Source organism: Bos mutus, chromosome 17 (genome assembly GCF_027580195.1).
Source record: "Bos mutus isolate GX-2022 chromosome 17, NWIPB_WYAK_1.1, whole genome shotgun sequence".
NCBI classification, from domain to species: Eukaryota; Metazoa; Chordata; class Mammalia; order Artiodactyla; family Bovidae; genus Bos; species Bos mutus.
In genome coordinates, this window is record NC_091633.1 from 5,323,446 (window position 1) to 5,348,934 (window position 25,489).

General features: G+C 44.8%; 1 protein-coding gene across 2 annotated transcripts in view; it reads left to right on the forward strand.

Moving 5' to 3' along the window:
• Positions 1-25,489, forward strand: part of PITPNB (phosphatidylinositol transfer protein beta) — a 61,416-nt gene that overhangs the window by 20,391 nt on the left and 15,536 nt on the right. For both annotated transcript variants that reach the window (XM_070385932.1, XM_070385931.1), the window contains exons 7-8: positions 61-144; positions 21,074-21,151. In XM_070385932.1, the coding sequence (XP_070242033.1) occupies positions 61-144; positions 21,074-21,151 (162 nt within the window). The remainder of the gene's footprint in view (positions 1-60; positions 145-21,073; positions 21,152-25,489) is intronic.

Below are 25,489 nucleotides of genomic sequence, written 5' to 3' on the forward strand. Positions count from 1 at the left end.
CTAGTTTTGCCTAACGAGAAGAGTCTTAAGCTGGCCTTGTTTCCTTTCTGTTATTTATAGGTACACGGTCTAGATCCCAACACGTGGAAAACGGTTGAAATTGTCCACATAGATATTGCAGATCGAAGTCAAGTCGAACCAGCAGTAAGTACTACGTACAGCTTGGTAACATTTTCACCTGTTACCTCTTACCTCTGAAAGTTCTTTTATTTGAGTCTTGTATGACCTACGTTTCTACTCTGAAGTAAGTTTGGAGCTCAGCTGTGGGTCCAGAAAGAGGTCAGAGCAGCACAAGAGGTGAGAGCAGGAGTTGGGGGTTGTTTCTCGTGTGGATGTCACCTTTGCACAGGTGATCGCTTTAAGAAGTCTCAGTATACCCGGGTACATAGGGGTTTGCTTTCATTGAGAGAAAAAAAACCAAAACATTATTTTACAAGAGTTCTCTTTAGTTTCTTTAGATACCATGGGTCCCTTATACATTTGAAGTCTAATTAAGAGAGCAGAATTTTAACTTAAACTTTGAGTATCAGTTCAGTCTCTCAGTCTTGTGTGACTCTACGACCCCATGGACTGCAGCACGCCAGGCTTCCCTAGAGCTTGCTCACACTCATGTCCATCCAGTCAGAGATGCCATCCAACCATCTTATCCTCTGTTGTCCCCTTCTCTTCCTGCCTTTAATCTTTCCCAGCATCACTGTCTTTTCGAAGGAGTCAGTTCTTCATATCAGGTCGCCAAAGTATTGCAGCTTCAGCTTTAGTATCAGTCCCTCCAGTATTCAGGGTTGATTTCCTTTAGGATTGATTGCTTTGACCTCCTTGCACTCCAGGGGACTAGTCTTCTCCAGCAGCACAGTTCAGAAACATCAGTTCTTTGGCACTCAGCTTTCTTTATTCTCCAACTCTCACATCCATACGTGACTGCTGGAAATACCACAGCTTTGACTAGACAGACCTTTGTCAGCAAAGAAATGTCTCTGCTTTTTCATGTGCTGTCTAGGTTGGTCATAGCGTTTCTTCCAAGGAGCAAACATTTTTTAATTTCATGGCTACAGTCCCCATCTGCAGTGGTTTTGGAGCCCAAGAAAGTAAAGTCTGTCACTGTCTCCATTGTTTCCCCATCTATCTGCCGTGACGTGATGGGACCGGGTGCCATGATCTTAGTTTTTGAGTGTTGGGCTTTAAGCCAGCCTTCTCACTCTCCTCTTTCAGTAACTCGTGGCTAAGGTTGTCATTTGTGGAAAACAGTGGATGGTAGAATGTCCCAGTTTAACAGGTGTGCAGCTTTCACTTTTGAGGCTTCGTGGATGTAGGTACATGTACTCTAGACCTTTGACTTAATTTTTAAAAAAACATAGTTTTCACTTGCAAAGGACACTTTATTCCTCACCAGCCCCACCCCCCCCCCACCAGTTAAGACCCTTGTTATTGCTTTACCCCAGTAAATGTTAACTCCATTCTTACAGTATGTGGGGCACAGCTGTGGCCTTTTTACGTGCTGAACTAGCCGGCCGCCCTCTCTGCCTGCTGAGACTTGGCGGTGAGGGCGGCACCTCTCGGTTTGTCGTGTCAGCGCGACGTGTTCAGTTAGGGTCCCTTTCCATCTCAGTTTCGGCGCTTACTCCCCGGACTTAAGCAGTGGTGTAAGATGAACCGAAAAAAAACTAATAAATGTCTGGTTTTGCCATTGAAATTGAAAGGTAAGCTTTCAAGAACAAAGGTTAGACCTCTTCTCAGAGATCACCGGGGTGGGGAGCACCTGCAGCGACCCTCTGCTCAGCCAGGCCCTGTTCTGTGGCCCCTCCCTGATGAGAGCTGTGAGCGCTGATAAGGGTCCCTTGTCGCAGAAATTCTGAGGTTTTGGTTGTGCTGTCATTCGAAGTTATTTTAGTTTCAGAAATACTTTTCATCTCTGAAGTTATATCAGGCTGTTTTTTATCCTTAGAAATAAATGTATGTTCTCTTTTAAAAACCACTTTCAGATGTCTGGCCCTTTATTGTTCTTGGTATCTCTTCTAGCCACGAGCTCGTGTTTGTGGGAGGGTGGTGACAGGGTGGAAGATGACTGGGTTTGGGTGAGTTGATGGCTCGGTCGGGAGAGCTCAGATGCCCGGAGCAGCAGTGCGTGCAGCCCACGGGGTTGGGTGCTCCTGGGAAGGCGTTCAGACCCTACTGTGGGTGCTGACAAAGGTATGCTGGCCACATGAAGTGGTCCAGCCTTGTGGCTCAGAGGTGTGCATTGCACGTTGTTCTCCCGCAGAACGCAGGCACCTCTGTGGAGCCACCGGAGGGGTTTTTCGTTCCTGTCCTCAGGCCACGGTGGGCCCCCAGTCAGCGTTTGCAGGCGAGAGCCCACCCCAGCGGCTCCAGGTGGAAGTCCCCGCCGTGCAGAGGCGCGGCAGGTTAGGCTCTTGGAAGGACGTGTGGGTGGATGGACAGGGAGAGGCTGGGCGGGCCGGTTGAGGGGGGTCTCCATTGTGAGTCCAGGGCAGTGGCGCTGAGGACGTGCGATCAGAAGCTAGACTGGCTTCAGATTCTGCGGTTGCTGCCTGCCAGCTCCTTAGTTACTTAGCCTCTCTGTGCCTGTTTTATCTCGTGTAAAATGGGGCTAATTACCTCACAGGATTAAGCGTGAACACTTAGAGCAGTGCCTAGTGGAATAAATCTTTGCTGTCATGGTCATTATTCTTAGCAGAGTTCTGAGAACCTGTGTACGAGCGTGGTTTGGGGGGTGAATAAGTATGTATGTGCGGTTTTTCACATAAGTATGTGCAGCTTTCTGTTTCATCATTCTTAGCTCCCGTTTTCCAAGTTACCCTTTAAAGATTAGTTGGATAATTACTATTGTTGTTTAGTTGCTCAGTCATGTCAGACTCTTTGTGACCCCGTGGACTGGAGCCCTCCAGGCTCCTCCTCTTCCCAGGCAAGAATACTGGAGTGGGTTGCCATTCCCTCTCCAGGGGATCTTCCTGACCCAGGGATTGAAGCTGTATCTCCTTCGTTGCAGGTGGATTCTTTACCGCTGAGATAATCAGGAAGTGAAAGTGATGTCGCTCAGTCATGTCCAACTCTTTACTACCCCATGGACTGTTATAGCCCACCTGGGTCCTCTGTCCATGGAGTTCTCCAGACAGAAATACTGGAGTGGGTTGCCATTCCCCTCTCCATAAGCCCAGTAAAATAATAGCCTGTTGTAAAGTTTACTGATTTTACAGTACCTTTTTCTTTATTGTGATAATATACATATTAGCCCCTTTTAAACGTGCAGTGGTGTGAAGTGCATTCACAGTGTTGTATGGCCATCACCGCCATCTAGCTCTAGCACATGCTCACCTCCCCAGAAGGACACCGTCCCCGTCTGCCCACACTGCTCCCTCCCCCCAGCCTCTGTGCCACTGAGTGTCTTCTGCCCTGTGGCCTTGTGTGTTGTGGATGTTTCGTATGGGTGGAGCCGCTGCAATGTCTGGCCTTCTGTGTCTGGCTTCTTTTACCTCGGTGTGATGTTTCCAGGATGCGTCCACCACGTAGGGCGTGTCACCCGTCGCTCCTTTTCACGGGTGCAGACCAGTCCAGGGTGTGAATGCCACGTTTGGTTTGTGCGTTCTTCTCTTCGTGGACATTAGGGTTGTTCTCACCCTCTGGCAATTGTAAACAGCGCTGCTGTGAACTGTGTGTCATAGAAGCGTTTGTCTGTGTGTTTTCTCAAGTCATGGAAACTATAAGTGCAGATGATATCATGGAGGGATTCTCAGACCTTTGGACATTTTTTAAAAAAGAGAAGAGTCTCAACATGCGTATTTTCTGCTATAAAGGGGAGAGGGGAAGGAATGCTGTGTGGTGGGAGGTTCGGGTGCACTTGACAGTTTTGGCGTGTGTGAAGGCCGAGGTGGATGAGACTGGCGTCGTCGAGGGGCTTGGGCTCTGCCTTCTGAGAGCCTCTCGTGTGCCCTCTGCTGGCACGGACGGCTGCCCTACACTCTCCCTTAAGGTTCCACCTGATCTCTTTGGCCTCCTCTAGTTAATGTTAGTCCATGGGGTCGCTAAGAGTCGGACACGACTGAGCGACTTCACTTTCACTTTTCGATTTCATGCATTGGAGAAGGAAATGGCAACCCACTCCAGTGTTCTTGCCTGGAGAATCCCAGGCACGGAGGATCCTGGTGGGCTGCCGTCTCTGGGGTCGAACAGAGTCGGACACGACTGAAGCGACTTAGCAGCAGCAGCAGCAGTTAATGTTTGCATCAGATTAGCTTCTGTTGCAAACACCTAGACCACCTAGCCATCCTTCCCTCTTGCCAGACCCAGTTTGGGTTTTCTGTTGAATTTATTTGTTCATTTGATTCTGCACTTTCATGTTCCTTGGAAATTAGAGCCCACGGTGTCAAAGGAGGCTTTAAGGATGCATTTGCATTTCTGAAAGGGCAGTGTTGTAATAGCAGTCAGCCCCTGTCGCGGGGCTCAGTCGGTGTGGCTGGCACGCCCCCAGTAGCTCCTCGAGGTTGCTCCAGTGCCCTCGAGGCTCACACTACGGGTGAGACAGACCCAGCACAGTGAAGTGGTTGACGCATGGTGGAGTCTGGGGTCCTTCCTCTCGGGCAATAGCCTGTGTGTCCTGCAGAGTCTGCTTTGGGGGATTTCACCTTTCTTCGCATCAGTCTTCCCCTCTTCTGAGTTTCAGCTCTTGTTTGTCTCATTGCTGTGTCTTGTTCTGTGTTCAGGAACCTATCTGCTCTTCACCAAGTGGCTGCTTGTGAATACTTGTCAGATGAGCTTAATGAGCTTGAGTGCAACGAAGAAACTAATTGCTCGCACCTGGGTGGCTGGGGCGACCCATTGCGCACTCCGTATGTCCCTGTGGGCTTGTGAGTCGCACAGCCTCTGTAGCAAGATTGCAGATGTATGTCCTCTTAGCCCCAGCAAAATTCCACTTCTCGGAATTGGTCCTACTCAGTCTGAAGCAGTGTTGTTCAGTTGCTGAATCGTGTCCAGCTCTTTGTAACCCCGTGGACTGCACACAGCACGCCAGGCTCCTCTGTCCTCTTCTGTCCTAGAGTTTGCTCAGATTCTTGTCCATTTAGTCAGTGATGCTGTCTAATCATCTCATCCTCTGTCACCCGCTTCTGCTCCTGCTCTCAGTCTTTCGCGTCATCAGGGTCTTTTCCAGTGAGTCAGCTCTTGACATCAGGTGGTCAAAATATTGGAGCTTTAGCTTCAGCAGCAGTCCTTCCAATGAATATTCAGGGTTGATCTCCTATAGAACTGAGCAGTTTGATCTCCCTGCAATCCGAGGGGCTCTCAAGAGTCTTCTCCAACACCACAGTTTGAAAGCATCAATTCTTCGGCGCTCAGCCTTCTTTATGATCCAGTTCTCATGTCCACGCATGACTACTGGGAAAACCATAGCTTTGACTAGATGAACATTTTGTTGGCAAAGTGATGTCTCTGCTTTTTAATACACTGTCTAGGTTTGTCATAGCTTTCCTCTCCATGAGCAAGTGTCTTTTAATTTCTTGGCTGCAGTCATTGCCTGCAGTGAATTTGGAGCCCTAGAAAATAAAATCTGTTGCTTCGGTGTGAAGTACCAAATACATAAATGTAAGATTTTTATAAGGAAACGATCTGAAGTTTCAAATGTTTCTCCATAGGTGGGGAACTAATGTGAATGTGGTTCACCCGTTTGGTGGAGTTCAGTGCAGTTTCCAGAAGGGAGTGAGCCTGTTTGTACTGATAGGGACTCCTTTCCAGGATAATGGGGAGGGAACAGGATAATATCTATGTGCATGCATTTGCTTGCTTACGTATAGACAGTTGAGAAAGACATATAAGATGGTGGTCATGGTGATTCTTCAGCAAACGTGGGTAGCTAGATTAGATGCGGGGGACAGGGTAGACGGGGCCGAGTCTGCAGAGGTGTGGACGGCGTAGGGGGGCGACCTCTTTTCACTCAGCGTGGTGTTTTCTGTTCCTACACGACAGATCACCACAAACGGAGGGAAGGGTTGTGTGATGTAACCTCATCAAGGGATGACAGCCCATCACCTTTGCCTTAGTCGCTTGGCTGGAAGCAAGTCATGGGCTCCACCTGTTCTCAGGGGAGGTGATTACTCAAGATCATGACTCAGTGCGGGGAGAGGGGTCATCTTAGGATGTGACTGCCACACCAGCGATCACTTGTTAGTACCTAAAACTTGTTCTTTAAGGATAAACTGACGCTGGAGTTGGGAGCTTGGTAACTGAGAATGGGCCAAGGTGGATTTCCAGCAGGGAGACCTGCAGGTGTGGAGATCCCTCCAAGCTCAGGCTGGTACCTGAACTCCTGGAGGGCTTCCCTGGTAGCTCAGCTGGTAAAGAATCCACCTGCAACGCAGGAGACCCCGGTTCGATTCCTGTGTTGGGAAGACGCGCTGGAGAAGGGATAGGCTACCCACTCCAGTATTCTTGGGCTTCCCTGGTGGCTCATCAGGTAAAGAATCCACCTGCAGTGTGGGAGACCTGGATTCGATCCCACTCCAGTATTCTGGCCTGGAGAATTGCATGGACTGTATAGTCCACAGGGTTGCAAGAGTCAGACACAACTGAATGACTTCACTTTAGTCTCAGTCCAACTTAATTCCTTGGTTTTCATTTTGTGTTTAATGAACCCTAGTTTTTCTTGAACGAGTTAATTTTTCTTAAAACACCTTTAAATGGTTGAATTTCTGTCCTGCATATTGCTGCTGCTGCTGCTGCTAAGTCGCTTCAGTCATGTCCGACTCTGTGTGACCCCATAGACGGCAGCCCACCAGGCTCCACTGTCACTGGGAATCTCTATGCAAGAACACTGGAGTGGGTTGCCATTTCCTTCTCCAATGCATGAAACTGAAAAGTGAAAGTGAAGTCACTTAGCCATGTCCGACCCTCAGCGACCCCATGGACTGCAGCCCACCAGGCTCCTCCATCTATGGGGTTTTCCAGGCAAGAGTACTGGAGTGGGGTGCCATCGCCTTGGCCGAATATTACTTGCTTTAAAAGAAACAGAAACAGTTGGTTAGTAATTCTGAGAGGGTTTAGCCAAGTCTCTCCTTGCCTGGAGAATCCCAGGGACGGGGGAGCCTGGTGGGCTGCCGTCTGTGGGGTCTCAGAGTCAGACACGGCTGAAGCGACTTAGCAGCAGCAGCGGCAGCAGCCAAGTCTCCCAAATCAGGATGAATATGAATTGGGTGGAAGTTAAGAAACCAGAAGTTGGGAGTGAAGCTTGAATCTTTTTACTCCACCTGGTGGGCATTTTCTGTCACTGCAGGTGGATTTAACCCAAACACAGCCCTCAACACCATTTTAGTTCACAGCATCTGTTGACGTCTTTGAGTATCTGTCAGTGCTGGTTTGCTGGTGTCAGACAGTTCTCATTGTACGCTCTCTGGGTTTGGGTCACGCTAATGTACCATATTTCACCGTGCACGGAAGGGGTGTGATTAGATCCACAGTGTCACTGAACGCTCAGGTTGGGGGCTTTGACGTCTTTATGTAATCGAAGGATGACACTGTCAGAATGATTCTGTGAACTTCTGCCAGTGTGATGCAGTCACCGAGCAGTTTGCTGCAGGAATCATACATACATTTAAATTGATGGGTTACTTGGTTTTTTCCCTCAATGACTTAATGGGAAGTCTGCATAGGACTCTTACTGTGGCCAGTATTTTCTGTAATTTTCTAGAAGATGCATCTCTGCCTAATGAAAGAGCTGAGCAGTCTGCGATTCCAGTGTAAACATCCCCTCCCGGTTATCAGATTTCTTGTTTTAGTGAAAAGAGGCATTAGAGTGCAATACTAGGATGTTACATTCTTTAAGAAGGAAGGCACCTTCTGCTCGTGATTCCAGCAGGCTCCAAGCACACACCCCGCCCCCACTCACCTCCTGTGTCCCCTCAGCCTCCCATCCCTCCCCCATTTCAGATATAACCCGGACGTCACTCCTGAAAAGCCTTCCTCAGTCAACCGAGTTCCCCTTGCGGGCCTGGACTAGACTGATCATCTCTGTGTTTCTAGGACCCAGCAAGGTGCTCATTGCCTATGTCAAGAGCTTTTCAATAAAGGTTTGGTGGGAAGGTGCAGATTTTTTCCCCTGTGCGGTATTAAAATTAGGGGGTGGGGTGAGCAACAGTTTGGAGGAAATGAAGTTTTTATCGTTAATATGAGTATTAAGTGAGCAAATGCTGCTTCAGTTTATTCTTCACTAATCCTAGACCATGATGTGTATATGATGTACCTTCAGTTCTAAAACACTCCTTTCTACGTGAGCAGACACCTTTCTGTCAGATTAAAAAGTGTTTCAGTTAGATCAGATTGTAAGAAGGAGTCAAGGTGTCCAGCATATATTCCAGTGGAATATAAGCTTCAAAGTATTTTTAATTTCTAAAGTTGTTCTTGATACATAACCACAGTAAAAAGTTGAGAATTCTTTAAATGTCCTGATGAAATGCACATGCATATCTTCAACTCATTTCCAAAATATACACAAATGAGTCAGTTGACATCTGCTTCTGCTTTTTTTTTTTTTAAGGTATAAATTTGAATCTGGCCCCTTTTAATCATCTCCAGCACTTTGTCTAAGTAGCTTCCCATGATTTGTATACAGAAGTCACTTCCCAGGAGAGGGAGACTCTTTAAAGTGTGAGCTGAAGTGTACACACGATTAACATCAGAGAGACCTTCATTTTTGGAAGTAATTTGAAAGAAAATGAGCACGGTTTAAAAAAAGAAAAAAAATTGGAACCACATTTTTAGATATTTGTGTGTAACCAGAAAGGATTGTATCAGCCTTCCTCTATAGTCTGTGCTTCCTCTGAAGTACATGTGTGGGGCTTGATTTTTAGCATTTCCAATTCTTTTTTCATAGAAAAAATGTTCAGATTTTTAAGGCTCACAGGTGTCAATAATAAGCAAATATTGATAGCCTCAAAGTATTAAGTTGTTCGGTAGATGTAGTTTAAAACTATAGCTCCATTCCAAATGAAAATGCAGCAAGTTTAAAGAGAATGATTTTTCACCCTCGTGTCAACATCTTAGGGTGTATTGATTAAAAATGAAAGATTTTTCCTAAATGAGGCATTTCAAAACCAAGAGTTGCCCAGTTTTGTAAGCTTGGTGCTGGTTGTCTGAAGATGGTATTCCTAAAAGGAGGAGACAGGTTGGAAACTCACATGCTGTATTGATTCTGGGTCACAAACAGGATGTGATGTGCTCAGTGTGGTCTGATTGATCGAGTCCTTGGCGGAGACTTCTCGGAGAGCTTGAGGGGCCCTTTCCCTGTGGGTGACCCAGTACGCTTGTGCTTGTGAGATGAGGCTCAGGTTTCATTCTTATCTCTTCCTTCTTCCGACCTTTTTAACCCCCTTTGCCCGGTTTGTCACTCCCAGCTTCTCCTCCTTTCCTGCCCATGAGTATAACTGCCATATGGCCAGGTCGGCACCTCCGGGGCCCTGGACTCTGTCCTGCTCTCAGGTGATCTCTGCTCACTCTTGAGAAGTGCTTTAGTGCCCTGTTCATGGTGAACAGGGCAGGGGGTCTCTTCTAGGATTTTGGAAGCCCGGGGAACCTCAGTTGGAGGCCATGGATGAGAACATGCACACCAGCCATGAGTTGCACTGTTAAGGAGTTTGAGCCGAGCGCAGTGCTGTGACTTGCCGTTACTGATGAAGGGCAGCCAGGACCCAAGAGCAGTGCTGCTGACTTACTGTTTCTAGAACATCTCTCTGTATGTTGTTTCTTCCTTTGCATGATGTTGATGAAGAGCATTCTTAACTGATGTAAAACAAGCAAGTGCCTGCTCTTTTGTCCATCCTCCTGCGCGTCCCCTGTTCTCCCCCTGCCCCCCGCCCCATCGTAATAGCAGTTTGCATCGGTGGCCTTGGTTGCCTCCATCCATAACCCCTAAACTCTGCCATGTTTGGAAATTGGCATGCATACAGTAGAGTAAAAGGATTAGAGAGCCTGGGATGTCTTTTGATGTGGGTACTTAAGATAGAGAACACCACTCATATGTTTTCATATTCACTTAGCAAACATTTATTGGAACTTGCTATTTGCTCTCTATTGGCATGGTAAATATTTTTCCAGATAAAGTAAGAATTGTGTCTGTCTGAAGAGCGTGCAAGATTCTTAGTCAGTAAACGTGTTAAAGTGTTTGAGTGACTTGGAGTTTGTTTGTTCTGATCATGTAATCTGGTGATGTGTAGTGCCCTCCACCAAAGAGCTTTTTTTCTCACATCTGATAGAGACCCGTGCTGGACTCCAGGATGCCGGCAAAGTCCGGGTTCGTAGGCTGACGAGATGGGAGATAAATGAAGACTTGAAAGTGTTAGTCGCTTAGTTGTGTCTGACTCTCTGTGACCCCGCGAACTGTAGCCTTCCAGGCTCCTCTGTCCATGGAATTCTCCAGGCAAAAATGCTGAAGTAGGTTGCCATTCCCTTCTCCGAGGGTCTTCCCAACCCAGGAATTGAACCCAGATCTCCTCCATTGCAGGCAGAATTCTTTACCATTTGAGCCACTAAGTGAAGAGCCCCCATCATTTAATTGCATATCCACAGACAGTAATGGGGTTGGTGGGGTCATCCAAGCCACTTGTAGGAAGTCCCATGATGATGGTGATCTCCAGGAAGATAAATTGGCTTCTGAAGTTTGTGCTTTTCGCTTATTCTTTCCAGCACTGACTGTTCCCTGGTTATGATCTGTATGTTTGGTGATATGTTTTGGTAGGCAGAGCAGCATCCTGTTTCAGTTGACAGTAGAAGTGTGCTCCTCTGTATCTGATTATCTGAAGTCTCGGTTGCCTTTGGAAACCAGCATATGAGACTTGCCTTTTCCACCCATTGAGTTGTTTTTCTCGGAGAAGGCAATGGCACTCCACTCCAGTACTGTTGCCTGGAAAATCCCATGGACGGAGGAGCCTGGAAGGCTGCAGTCCACCGGGTCGCTGAGGGTTGGACGTGACTGAGCGACTTCACTTTCACTTTTCACTTTCATGCATTGGAGAAGGAAATGGCAACCCACTCCAGTGTTCTTGCCTGGAGAATCCCAGGGACGGGAGAGCCTGGTGGGCTGCTGTCTATGGGGTCACACAGAGTCGGAAACGACTGAAGTGACTTAGCAGCAGCAGCAGCTGTTTTTCTGGAGAAGGCAATGGCAACCCACTCCAGTACTCTTGTCTGGAAAATCCCATGGACGGAGGAGCCTGGTGGGCTGCAGTCCATGGGGTCGCTAAGAGTCGGACACGACTAAGCGACTTCACTTTCACTTTTCATTTTCATGCATTGGAGAAGGAAATGGCAACCCACTCCAGTGTTCTCGCCTGGAGAATCCCAGGGACTGAGGCGTCTGTTGGGCTGCCGTCTCTGGGGTCTCACAGAGTCCGACACGACTGAAGCGACTTAGCAGCAGCAGCAGCTGTTTTTCACTTTGAGCACCATTCCATTATTTGAGTATTGAACAGTCTGGCACTTTATAATTGTTTTAAACCTTGAGTATGTATTGTTTTAAAGTTACTGCTCTTTTCAAACATGCTTTTTCCTAAATGTCAGCCATGGAAAGCTGATGAAACTTGGTATAATTTATTTAGGCTTGTAAATTTTGGTCACACTTAAGCAGTGTTTGTTTCTTGTGCTCTAGGAAGGATTCAGGCATATCTTTTCTTTTGATCAGACGTTGTGTGAGACAGTGCCCAGATGTTACACATTTGAGTAGATAGTCTTGGCAATATGTGCTTTATTGCAGTGCCTTCGAAAAAAACTTCATAATTTTAAAGAAATGTAAGAATCAGAAAACATGCTTTCTAAATAATCTTTACAAGATTACATTTTTTTCCTCTTTAAAATTAGAAACATGATGAAGTCCGACTGGAAAAAGTTAAATATTTGATCGGACCATATGAAATTGTTAACATTTGTCAGCTTTTGAGCTGCAAAAATGACACTTTGGGGGTCAACCTAGTAGACTTCAGAAATAACCCTTGGTAGACGATAATCCTCAATGGTCAGGGCTGATTGTCGCTCCACTTCGTTCTTGCTCACAGCTTTCTGGAAACACCTGCATCTTAGATGTTCCTTGTGTCCCAGCTGCTGCTTCTCACTTCCTAAGAAGGGCAGTCTGCCTCTCAGAGCTGTGGCTATCCTGTTCTTTAGCCCTGAAAAGAGCTTTTGTTTATTAGAAGTCTGTGGCCAGCTTCCAGCAAGTGCGAGAAGCCTGCGGTTGCCAAGTGCTTCGGGTCTCCTTGGTGTGAGCACACACTCAGCCTAGTTGAGAACCTCTTCCTTCTGCCACTAGAATGAACCCAGATACTCATTTCTTTCTCAAAAGGGTGCTACTTATCCTCTTTATTAAAGTGTGTGCATAATGAAGAGGTGAGAACTGTGACTCAGTTCCTGACTTGGAGTAGTGCCCTCCTTGAGCTCCAGAAGAGAAGACAACAGAACGGCTCAGGTTACAGGTTTTGAGGCAAGAGTGGTTTTGCTTTTGCTTAAGAAACTTCGCTTGCCGGTGGCCTGTCTCATCTCCCTTTGCTGTGCTGTGAAGCAAACCATTGTCAGGATCCTTTTTGTAGTGACTTTTGGAGGTATTTTGTTTTTTCCCACCCTTTCTCAGAGAAGATATAAATAAATGTAAGCATGGTTCTTATTAGAAAGAAATGTGAAATGTTCCCCACTTTCTTCTGCTGCCTTACATGGTCAAGTACTCTGGAACACTTAGGTTTGCATCCAGGGGTGGATTTAGAGAATGTCCTGTGTATTTGAAGGCATAGTTGGATGGCAGTGCCCTCTTGTGGGAAAAGAACACATTGCTTATCTCCTGCTTGCTTAAATCTTGGCAAGAATATAAAAATTTCCCCTGAAAACTCTGCGTGTACCAGCTTATGTGGTAGAAGATACTTTTCCCACTAGAACCTGTTATTAGTGTTTACTTCTAATTTCTTGCACGGTTTCAGAGTTTTAAAAAAAAAATCAGAGAGGGTGATGGAGGTGGTCAGGTATGAAGTTTTCCTGGGTGGAGAGAAATGGTCTGGTAAGAGAAAACTTTTTTTGTGGGGTTTTTTTTTTTTGAGCAGCTAATGACAGATATTTTTAAAGAAATCAGCATAAACAGCTCCGAATCCAGTTTCTAAAGTGTATTCCTAATGAAGGCCCATAGCAGTGGAAGCCCTCAAGGAGAGGTTCTCTAGATTGATCTGGGAGTGAAGTGTTTGTGTCTTATCAGGTGATGAGTGTAAAGTATATTGCATTTCTGCAGTGAAGTTTTCTGAGCCTGGCTGTCCACAGGGCAGCATCTCTCTGCGTCCTAGCCCTGCTCAGCTGCCGTGAACTTGGTTGGGCAGGACCTTCACTTTCTCATCCCCAGTTGCGATGGTAGTACTTGTCCCAAGGTTGTGAGGAGGATTAACTAGGAGGAGGTGTGTGCCCAGAACAAAAATAAGGTTTCCAAAAACAATAGCAGGAATGATCCTGCTTATCAGATTTTGTATTATTGTTTGAAAAAAACCAAAAGTTAAAATTTTTCCTGCAATTATGATTGTTAAATATTATATATTTTAAAGTTAAAATGTATAATTTAAATTATATATTTATAATTAATAATTATCTATTATAATTAAATATTGTATTTAATTTTATAATTAAGCAACTGAGCTTAGTCGCTCAGTCGTGTCTGACTCTCTGAGACCCTTTGGACAGTAGCCAGCCAGGCTCTTCAGTTCGTGGGATTTCTAGGCAAAAATACTAGAGGGGGTTGCCAATTCCTCCTCCGGGGATCTTCCCAACCCAGGGACTGAACCTGTCTGTCCTGTGTCTCCTGCATTGTAGGCAGATTCTTCACTTGCTGAGGAATCAGGGAAGCCATATTAATTTGGTGCTAATGTAATCAGCGGGCTCCTGGGACTTAGGAGCAGCTGTGCCTGAAGCCCAGGTCATGGACCAGAATGAACGTTGTACTGGAGAGGGCTCGCCCTGTAGGTTCTCAAGAGGATATTCCCACTTTAAGGAATTTAACGTAGTATGTTCTACGATCTACTGTCATTTAAGAAAATGCATTTTATGTTAAAAACAGGAATTCTTTACCATCTGAGCCATCAGGGAAGCTTCCTTGGTAACTCAGCTGGTAAAGAATCTGCCTGCAATGCAAGGAGACCTGGTTTGATTCCTGGGTTGGGAAGATCTCCTGGAGAAGGGAAAGGCTATCCACTCCAGTATTCTTGGGCTTCCCTGGTGGCTCAGCTGGTAAAGAATCTGCCTGCAATGCAGGAGACCTGTGTTCGATCCCTGGGTTGGGAAGATCCCCTGGAGGAGGACATGGCCACCCACTCCAGTATTCTTGCCTGGGAAATCCCCACGGACAGAGGAGCCTGGCAGGCTACAGTCCATGGGGTCACAAAGAGTCAGACACGACTGAGTGACTAGGCACAGCACATATTAAATAAAACTTTCCTAAACTTACTGTTTACATTTTAGGCATGTGCAGTTTAATTTTAAAATATATAATATTTAACAATCATCTTTAATAAGACTGACTTATTGGTGTATTGGTACTTAATTTCATTGATGTGAAGAGTTTAAAATATATTTTTTAATGCTGTGATATGTAAATACATAGTAATAAACATGTGACAGTAACAAATACATCGTATATTTGTGCATGAAGTATGGGCTCCTCCAAACCAGTAGCCCACTGACTCCTGTAGGGGAGACCTGGGGGCTACCAGCCCTGGCTCCCCGGAAAGCCCCTCTTCTGGTCCCCAGCTATTTGGTTTCCCTGCTGGGTTGTTGACATCAGGTTTTTGGTTGTAACTTCTTTTCATGGCTGAAATTCTGGGTTTTTTTTCTCTTTCTGTATTAATTTGTAACCTTCCAAAGGCTTTGAGGGGTCTGCCTTCATAAACATGACAGGGTTGGCAGGCTCTGGCTGTGATTCGGACAAGATGAGAAAGAATGGAGGAGGCGATTGCCCTAGCTGTGCTCTAGCCCAGCAGTGCCGGAGGCTGGGGCCACCTTTCAGCACAGGGTCCTGTGACAGCCTCCGTCCGCCTCCCCTGTCCACCATGCTCGCCCACCCGAAGTCTCACTGTGCAGGGTCTCTGTGAGGTTGAAAAGATTACAAGTAAGTGTTCTGCTTGGGTGTGTAGGTTTGACTGCATTTCTCAGTTCTCAGGGCAGTTGTTTAAAAATTCCGTTTTAAGGATTCATTGGTGGGAAGCCAGTAAGGATTAATGAGAGGGCTGAATTAGAGAATATATTTTAATGCCACTCTGTTCCTTTGAGGTACATTCAGCAACAGAAACTAGGCCAACAAGTTATTGACAATTAGTGGTCCTTTGGGAATCTGCTTTAATGAATAGATAAGAATGATTTGTAATTAGCATAATAATTATATGCAAATGAATGCTTCTGAATTGCTCTAAAACACTTCTGAACTGTTTAAACAGCCCTCCTGAGATCTTGTTACTCTATTAATTTGTGTAGCAAATCTTTTTTTCATAGATCATGCAAAGATAAACTTCAGTCCAGCCCCTGTCCGAATTATTATAAATTCCAAGGTGGTAGGACCTGAATTAATAAGATTTACTTATACTATATTAATGGTACTCTGTGGGAACCTGAAAGGGTGAGGAGTCACTGGGGAGATGTAATTAAAAATCGGAAAGAAAGCTGCTTATTTGAAAATATGTTGAAATGAGTTTCTTAAACAAGTTAGTAAATGTTAATTTCTCTTTACACCTCTTGTTACTTGGCAAAATTTAATGCAAACATTTTTATTTTTTTAATAGGCTTCCCCTTTGGAGTCACTTGGTTTTCTCAGCTCCAGTGAGTTACACACTGGGGTTAGTGATGATAGTGTCTGGGAACCCCTTTTTTCTAAGTGCCACAGTACTGAAAAATCCAGCGCAGTGCTAATAAATGATGTTTGCTATTTATCTTCCTATTTAATTCAGCTCTCTCCCCATCCTGGTCTTTACTTTTAGGGTGTGATTAGAGGAAATGAGCTCTGCTGAGTTGAGCAGCAGTATCTGCATTTTAAACTTGGTGATTATCTTTGAGCTATTTGAATAGACACCTAATTAATCATCTTATGCTAAAGGACAGCATTTTACAAGCAGGCTGCAGGACTCTAATATCCCTCTCAAGTTTTTGTTTACCCTGTAGAGTTGTTTCTCTTTGCCAGGTGTGGGGCAGAGTTGTTTCACTCTGCTGGGCAGGTGTGGGGACTTGCTCACATACGTGGGTCTGGCCGGCGTTTCCTTTTCTCACTGTACAGGTAGCGTCACCTCACCTGCGGTGACCCAGCCGTGGTTCTTTAAGCAGTTTCTGGTGTCGGGAGCTCTCGATTTTTCCAGAAGCTGTTACGAAACTCCTACCAGCCTACCCCCACCTCCTGCTCCCTTCCCCATTCATAATCATGAGTTCAGTCTGGGCTCAAGGACGTTCGGGTTGGCTCAGCACAGATTTTGTACTTGCATTTGGGGTTGGGGGCGCAGCCACTTTGCTAACAGATTCATAAAACTAATATTCTTTGTTTTCAGAATGAATCTGGTTTCTATTGAGAGTTTCTATCGAGAGCTGTAGTGAGTAACAGATGTACACCCAAGAGGTAGCACAACTTTTGTATTCCAGTGACAGAAAACAGTTATTTATAAGAATTTAATGAATGTATTCTGTGGCTCCAGCATGGAGACTCAGTAATCCACTTATTTACCATATTAGATTTTATTTGTTCTCCAAAGGGCGTCTTGACTTGCCTCCTTTGTTACTTAAACAGAGTTTTCAGTTAAAGAGTTGTGTTAACACTGGTCCGCATCTACCTTATGCTGATACCATTGTGTTTTTCTGTTGTTCAGGCACTAGCGTTGGTGGAGCGAGCAGTGTCTGGGGACACTACACCTAACTTGATAATGATGGTTTTACTGAGCCCTTATTCCTGGCCAGGCCTCTGGGCATTTTATACAGACAATTAAAATTTGATCATAAAAGAATTTTAAACACAGTGCACCTTAGCAATAAGATTTTTCTGCTTTTAAACATGATTTTAAAACTCATTTAAAAAATACATTTCCTTGGCCCAGTGAATCTCCTGTTTTTTTGGGTGTTTTTTTTTCCCAAGGATTACAGAAAGTGCATAGCAAATTCAGCCTTCAGAATACCCAGGAGCTGAAGACTCAAGTAGGCTACAGCTGTCTTCACCCACAGTATTCTAAAAAACTAATGAGATGAGAAGTCTGCAGCTGGTGGCAAGCACAATAAACCATGAGCCAAGGGCTTCTCTTCATCAGAGCCTCCCTTTCCCCACGGGATCCCAAAGGAGACGGAATACTAACAAAGCCAGCAGGCTGTCTCATTCCACACTATTGCTCATTTGCAGCTATAATTGGTAGCTGAGGTTGCATTCTGTATGCTGAAACTGTCATACATGAAGGAATATATTTGTTCATTGTGATACGGATATAAATCAGCCAGTTGATTTCAAATACAGAAAGACAAAACTGGATACCCAAAGATAAAATTGTAGCCAGAAAGATATTGTTCAAAAAACTAAATGTTATATAAATACAAAAGTGAGGTTAATAAAACCACACTTGCTTGCTGCTTGTTAATATCTTGTTACTTAATTCAGCTGATTAAACATCTATGTATTCAAACTAACATTAAAAAGTGCGAAAATTCCTAGGTTTTGACAAGAGGCATTTTCCTCATCTGTCAAGGTTAAGGTGCTATTGTTAATAATTGGGTTTTGTTAACATTTCCAGTGTATCGTTAATGTTGCTGCTTTGTATTCAAGGGAAAAGAGCAGAGAGGGGAGACTGAGCTTTGGAGGGGGTGTGTGTGCGTGTGTGTGTGTGATGTTTTATGTGCACACACTCATGCCTTCTAGGAGAATCCACTTTGGTATCTGTGATGCTGCTGCTGCTTGCTGGTTTTGAATTGTGTTTCGTTTGTGTGGCTTGTGTGGGTGCCCTTCTGCCGTCTTGCTGTGTGACGGCCCACAATGAGTCTGGGACAGAGGGAAGGTGAGGAGGCTGGTGTTCAGGTCCCCAGGTGGGCGGGCCGTACCGCCTCCTGGTTGGACCGTGGCTTCCTCACCTGGGAAACCAGGCGGCTTGGGTGGTCTTCAGGATGCGGTCCCCCCCAACATGTTGTGACTCTGTGGTTCAGGAAAGTTACCCAGTCCACAGCACTAATGATGAAGGCTCTGAAATAACTGTCACTCCATATTTCTCAGTTACTTATGTCAAACAAGTATTGAAAAATCCCGTAAGTCGTCACCCTGGTGTGGTGCTGGATGGGGTTAGGACGGAGAAAGGAGTGTTGTCCAGAAGTCCATCTGACATTTTCACGTTTAGTGCTGCCGCCTTAATCCTGCAGCCTGCGTCGGCCCTTCTCCTGGGGCACCCACCCCTAATTAGTCTGCCTCCACGTGACAGTTGTCCACGCTGATGACAGTGTGGACCGAGCTCACTCTTCGTGCACTGGTTCTGCCTTGGTGTGTCTCCTGCCCTGTTGGATGCTGTCGGTCCTGCTGACTCTTGTGTACACTGTATTTTGTGGACTTTGTTTTTCTTTCTGTCTTGAAGCTGGCAAGTTTAGAATCCACAGAGATGGTTCTGCAGTCTCTGTTTCGTCCGTTCTAAGATCCCCTCCCTCGTTCTCCTCATGTTTTAATATAGTCAGAGTCAGATTTGCCTTCCAGTTGTGGCGTGTTTTACTGGCCTAGTGTTTCCCTTCTTAATGGTACATAAAATAATGGAGCATCCTGTAACTGGCAGTCTCTCAGAGTCAGGGAATGTGATTATTTACTATTCAGCTCATGCAGGGCTCCATAATATCTTAGATTTTGTGAAAAAGCAAAAACTTGGGCATCTTGCTCACAGTAAGGTCACACCCTGCTTAGTAAAAATGCAAAAAAAAAAAAAAAAAAGTATTTTTCCCTCAAGTGGGATGAACTGGTAAGTGTTAAACACTGGCCAGGCCTCTGAATATTATACAGATAATTAAAATTTTATCATAAAAGATTTTAACACAATGCGCTTTAGCAAAAAAAACAGTTTTCCTCAGCTGGTGTTGATTGCTTTCCATTCTGACTGTAATTTCCTCTCTCCATTCCCTGCTGGCAGTGGACATGTGATCCCTGGGGTTCCGGGTACCTTTTCTTTGTCTCTCTTGCTTTGATCCCGGCCACACTGACCTCCTAGGAGCCAGACCCAGGTGCCGGCTCTTCTGTTCTCGGACCCCCAGACCACCTCTTAGCATCTTGCGTGCTGCTTGGTGCTGATGCAGTGCACCCTTCTCCATGATGGCTGTTCAGTAAATAGACCTTGAATCGAAGGAGGTGATGTCAAAAGTGATTATTTGATAGGATGTTAAATGCTTTCAGTTTTAGAGGAAATGGAATTCATCTCTGGGTTTCCAAGGCTCTGGCCTAAAAGAAAACGTTGCTCGGTTGTTTGTTAGCAGGAGAGCTGGTGTCTCACTGTGAATCCTGGTCTCAGGACCACCTGTGCAGTTGATTCTTTTTTTTCCCCCCTCAGTCCGCAGTGAAGTTGTTAATTTTAGGGTGCGGTTCTAAACTGGGATTTAAGAATTCCTGTTAGCTGACAGTAGTTGAACTCTGCTGATATGCCCAGACACACTGGGTAGCTGCAGTTGTCCGACTCCTTGCAGTCGGCTCATCCCAGCTTGTTGTCCTGGAGGTGCTGGCTGACCTCCTCCTGTGTCTGTGCCGTGTTGCGTGTTTCAGCAGCAAGGCCCAACGCCGCCAGTCAGGTTCGCCTCTGTAATCGTTTAGACAGGCTTTGAGTTCAAGGTCACATATTTGCCCAGTTACCACCCCTTAAAGAAGTTTTGTTATGTACCTGAACCTCGCTTTTCTCCTTCCTCATATGATATATTTGTAACTTTCTCTTTGGAAACTACTAACATGCCATATGCATTTACTGAATAACTGTCGAGTCTTGATTTGCTGCTTCTCAGCCTGTTTTCTTTGATTTTGAAAGTTTGTATTGTGCTTTGGCGTGCGTTCAGTGCTTGCACTGACTTTATCTCTAAAACTGATGTTTCTTCATATTGACTTGTCTGGGCATTTTTCTCAAAGTACGTGGTCCTCCACAAATCCTGTGAAGGACCCCTGCTTTAGAAGGACCCCTGCCCAAGAAGAAAGGGGTTGTCCTTTTGTAATATTTTCACCCGACCTCTGTTCACTGTTAGTATTATAACTCACTTTGTTTTTTAAATCTGGACGTTAGCTCTTCAAAAATAATTTTTAATTTCTGTATGTGGATTATGTATGTGTACGTGCGAAATGACAAAAGAACTTCCGTAAAGCACATAGGATTAAAGGGGTTTACTTCTCTTGTATTTTCCATTCTACCAGAAAGACTATATTAAGGGAAATAGAATTTACACACACAGGAACCTTGCATAAAACCTAGATTTTAGGTCCGTGCCCTGTGACATGCTTGTAACTGAGTCCCATACGGAGTCGTAAAGCCCTCCCTCACCTCACTTGGCCATGCGGGACTGACCTGAGTGTGGTGGTCCTCAAGGCGCTTGTACCGGTGACTCTCCACGGACGGGCTCCACCTCAGACCCAGACGTGGCAGCGCTTGGGGTGCACGGAACCCACGGTTCTGATCTGTTTCCAGTCATGGTAGTTGCTCTCCAGCAGGTGTTAGAGTCTCGTGGGCATTTCAGAACTGGTGTGGATCTGCTTAATTTCTTGAGTATGATGATAAGTATATCAAAATGCTGAAACTGTTGAGAAGTGTTAAAAATTTGTTCTTAGAGATAGTAACAGCAGTCCAGCAACCAGTTGTGGTGTACTTGTTGATCAGGACTTGTATTGCTTTTTATTATGTAGTTGTTTTGCCTTAAGGTAAAAGCTTAGAGCAAAGAGAACCCAACGGACAACTTCATGTCGCATAGAAGCGTTTCCCTGCATTTATGCAAAGCACAGTGAGCCCAGGCAGTTTCTATCCTGTGCTTAGTAGCTGCAAAGGGCTATTCTGGCCAAGGGTAGAAATTTTTCTCTGGTTTTCTTCTCCGCCTCTGACTTTGTTTTGCTTTGCAGGACTACAAAGCTGATGAAGACCCAGCGTTATTCCAGTCCGTCAAGACCAAGAGAGGCCCTCTGGGACCCAACTGGAAGGTACTGGATGCTGACCTTTCTGACAGGCAGAGTCTTGGCAGCAAGACACTTGACAGGTCCTGAGTCTGGAGGAGCTGGCGACGTTTAAGTGAAAAATAGAAATGGCACAAAAACAGTTTTATTTGCGATAAGGACTCACAGCCAGTTGCAGTTGGCCAGCAAGTCTGTGCTGCATTAACAAACAGAACAGAGCCAGGCTGTCACTTTGAGCATAATGCTATTCTGATAACTCTTACAAGAGACAAGTGATTTAGTCTTTGGGGATTGTAATGTTCTCTTTTGAGACTTGAAGCAGTACAGAAGTCTATGTTAAATGAAGGTTGATAGTTTTAAATTTAGTCTTAGTAAAAACTGAACAAGTTCACCCTCCCCGGGCTCAGGTTCCTGGCCTTTTAATAGTTATCTTTTGGAAAGCAGGGCACCAGAGAGCAGTCTTGATGGCAAGTGGTTGTTGTCTAATAAAGAGCACATCCTTATTTTTATTTCTGGAAGGAAAGCAATGTCCAGGTAGTAATTTAAATCGCTATAGAAATATAATGGATTTTAAAGACATCCGCTAAACCAAATGACAACCCCTTAGAGAAGGCTTAATGTGTTGATGGCCAGTTATTACAGCTAATTTGACAAGAGAAGAGGAGCATAAAAACCTAAACATGCCCAAAGCAGATTCTCTACCAATGGGATTTTACTTGGTAACCAATCTGTTTATGCTGAAGCCAGTCACGGGTCATTAACAAATGGTGTCTAGGTGCTAGCTGTTGCCTGTAGATAGGGGATTACTGTAACAGCACCACAAGAACCCAGTGAGTGGCTCTCCACGGGTGTTGGACTGTTTGGGACTGTCTTGCACATCAATTAAAATGAAGAATGAGTCTGACTTTCTTCTCTAAGAAATGATTCATAATTATCTTATTTTCACATTTGTTCTCTGAGTAGAGTTTGGTTCAAGATTCTACCAGTTTAATGGCCATGACTAGAGACTCAATACCCAGAAAGTGATATATGTCTCTTAGAAATTAAGGGACAAGTTCAGTATATGTGTTCTAAATTTACTCTAATGGATTTAAAAACAAAAAACAAAAAAACACCCCCTTCAAGATTTCTCGCCATGAACTTTAGAACTCACCCTGAGTCAGAGGAGAAGCCTTTTCTCTGAGATTTAACAGATTTAACACAGGCTTTGAGAGAGAGAGAGAGAGAGAGAACTGTGCTGGAATGGACAGGAGGCTGCTTGCGAGGCTGCCGGGGGTCCTCACAGGCTGTCTGGTCCCAGTAATACCAGCTCCTCTTTTCAGGGAGTAGACGGGGCCGTGAGCTTGAGACATGGAGGTGAATTAAATCTTGCATTTTCTTCACATTGTCAGTTTTTCAAGCATAAACTTGAAAAGGTGGTGCTATATAATGTGGTGGGCTGTTTATGTTGGGTGCCTGTCTTTCTTGTAGGAACTCCTAGCCAGTTTTACAAAAGACAGCAAATGTAGCTTGACATTCTGATTTCTACCTGATTTCCAACCTTTGGGAACTAGGGATATGACATTTACTGCTTTTTTATTTATGGTTTGTACCTCTGTAACTAACATTGCTTTGTCTTTTTATTATCCGTTAATGGTTACTTAAACTTCTAGAAGAGGTTTAAGTTTTAGAAATGTGAATTTTGCATTTTTTCAGGTTGCAGTGTAGGGAATTTTTACCCCCTGTGTGTGTGTGTGTGGCGGGGGGATTGAACAGTAGGTGATTTCTCAGGAAGCGTGTGGCTGATCATGATACCATTCTATCCGTTTGCCTGTCAGTTGTTAAACTTGAGCCAGATGATGGCAGGTGCAGCTACTCCATAAGTTGGGTTACTGTTTAACTGGATTTCAGTTAGTTATCATGATCTCAGAAATAACTTAGGTAGTCAAGAATAACTAAGGAACCCATCGCTTACTGCTGAGATGGATAATGAAAAGTAAGAAGGATTGACTAGTCAGTGATACAGCTGGAATCATAGGAACCTAGGGACTGACTTGCCCTTATCGACATCCTCTGCCTCTGTTCAGCAGACCCTACTTGCATGGCACCAAAGGGAGCCCCATGGAAGGATGATAGCTGAAGGTTTCTGTCCTTCTGAAATACGGGAATAGGGAAGAAGTGCATGGTGCTCGGGGCAGAGGGGAAGGAGAAACCCGTTGTGGACCTGCTCCCCCAGGGCTGTATGTCACAGTGCTCCGGACCGAGTGCTGCCTTGCCTGGTGGTCCTGCTGCGCTCCAGAGGCGCTCCGTGCCCCTCCGCAGACTCGCCTTACCAGAACACATTCCAGAGTGCATCCACCGCCCCGTGCACACCCCATGATCTCTTTGAAACTTCCCTTTACTTATCCCACAGTGGTATTTTCCTTCTGAATTATTACAGTATTTACTGCTTGTCTGCACCAGACTGGATGAGGGATAAGAATCTTTTTCTTGGTGCCAGGCACTATATGAGGTTGTATTTAATCTTCACAGTTTTCCTATGGGGTAAATACAATTGCTTCGTTTTATAGATGAGAAACTTGGCCAGAGAAATGCAGATAATAGTCACAGGAGAAACGTCTGCTGTTTCTGTCATACTTGATTCAGTACTCATCACAGAGATGTATAAGGCATGGAGACATAGCAGATTTTCACCCCTAATCCAGAGACACTGGCTCACCAATACGTACCTTTTTGCCCTCCTGTATCATGGCAGGGGTGTGGCTCTCTTATTCATGATATTTGCCAGAATTTGATACTTCTTTTAATACCAGTTATATTTCCAGTGGTCTGGGAAGCTGTTAGGAGACAGTGGCGCTAGGAGAGACCCATTAAAAACCCATCAGGAATCTTACAAGTTGTGAGTTAAATAACTTAACTCTGAAGCGTGTTTCCACATCTCTAAGTCGGGAATGACGACAGAGGATGAGGTGGCTGGATGGCATCACTGACTCGATGGACGTGAGTCTGAGTGAACTCCGGGAGTTGGTGATGGACAGGGAGGCCTGGCGTGCTGTGATTCATGGGGTTGCAAAGAGTCGGACACGACTGAGCGACTGAACTGAACTGAACTGAACTGATGGTTTGTGTGAGAACTAATGAGTGTTATATTCCCAGCAGAGAGGGAGTGGACAATAAATGGTAGCTTTTTCATTGTTGTCATGCTTTTGTCTTTGAAAATAAAAAGCCTCTATCATCTTCTGGACTTAGTGAGATCAGTGAATATGCTACCTTGTTTGGGACATAATTATTCCTTTTCTTTGTCTAGTGTCCAGGGGTTCCCATGGTTTCGGTGTTTGGGGATTGATTGTCCATCACATCCTGGTTCACCTGTCCTTACCCCTCGTGGTTATGAGTGTTTAATGGGTGCTTGACCCAGGGTCCGTCGTAAAGCAGAGGCTGCACAGTTTTAGAGCCTTTGCTAGCAGGGGGTCATGGGGTTACCAGGGAATAATAGATTTTCATGTATTCTGTATTTGTTAAGAATACAGACTTCTTTAGTTTATGGTATGATACATAGGTTTTTAATTTTTTTAAAAATTTACAAACCTAGAGGTTCAGACTTTAGTTGTATATATATTCATTTTCCTTCTAAAAAAAGAATTTTTAAAATCTGAGCACATGAATTATATTTTGCTATTTAGGTCTCAACACTTGATTGAGTCTGCATAATAATAGAGTATTTTATAACCTGATAAACATTTTTGCTTCAAGGTAAAACCATGCATTTCTCATGGATATAAGTCTGTTTCTTCTGTGTAGTATTATACATATATGTATGTGTAGATTATACACATCCATATTGTGGTTCATTTTGTGTTGTGATTGGTTGTGATTACCAATACCAGTGACTTATCCATTTACATGTGGATGCCTTTAATTTTCCAGTTTGCTTTCTCTGATGGGTGAGGAGTTGTCATGTTAACCAACTGAAACAACACCTTTGAAGATTATAGCATGGTCTAATTTTCTTATATGATAGTTAATGATTAGGCATGTTTCCACTGTTTCCCCATCTATTTCCCATGAAGTGATGGGACCAGATGCCATGATCTTCGTTTTCTGAATGTTGAGCTTTAAGCCAACTTTTTCACTCTCCACTTTCACTTTCATCAAGAGGCTTTTGGGTTCCTCTTCACTTTCTGCCATAAGGGTGGTGTCATCTGCATATCTGAGGTTATCGATATTTCTCCCGGCAATCTTGATTCCAGCTTGTGCTTCTTCCAACCCAGTGTTTCTCATGATGTACTCTGCATATATGTTAAATAAGCAGGGTGACAATATACAGCCTTGACGTACTCCTTTTCGTATTTGGAACCAGTCTGTTGTTCCATGTCCAGTTCTAAC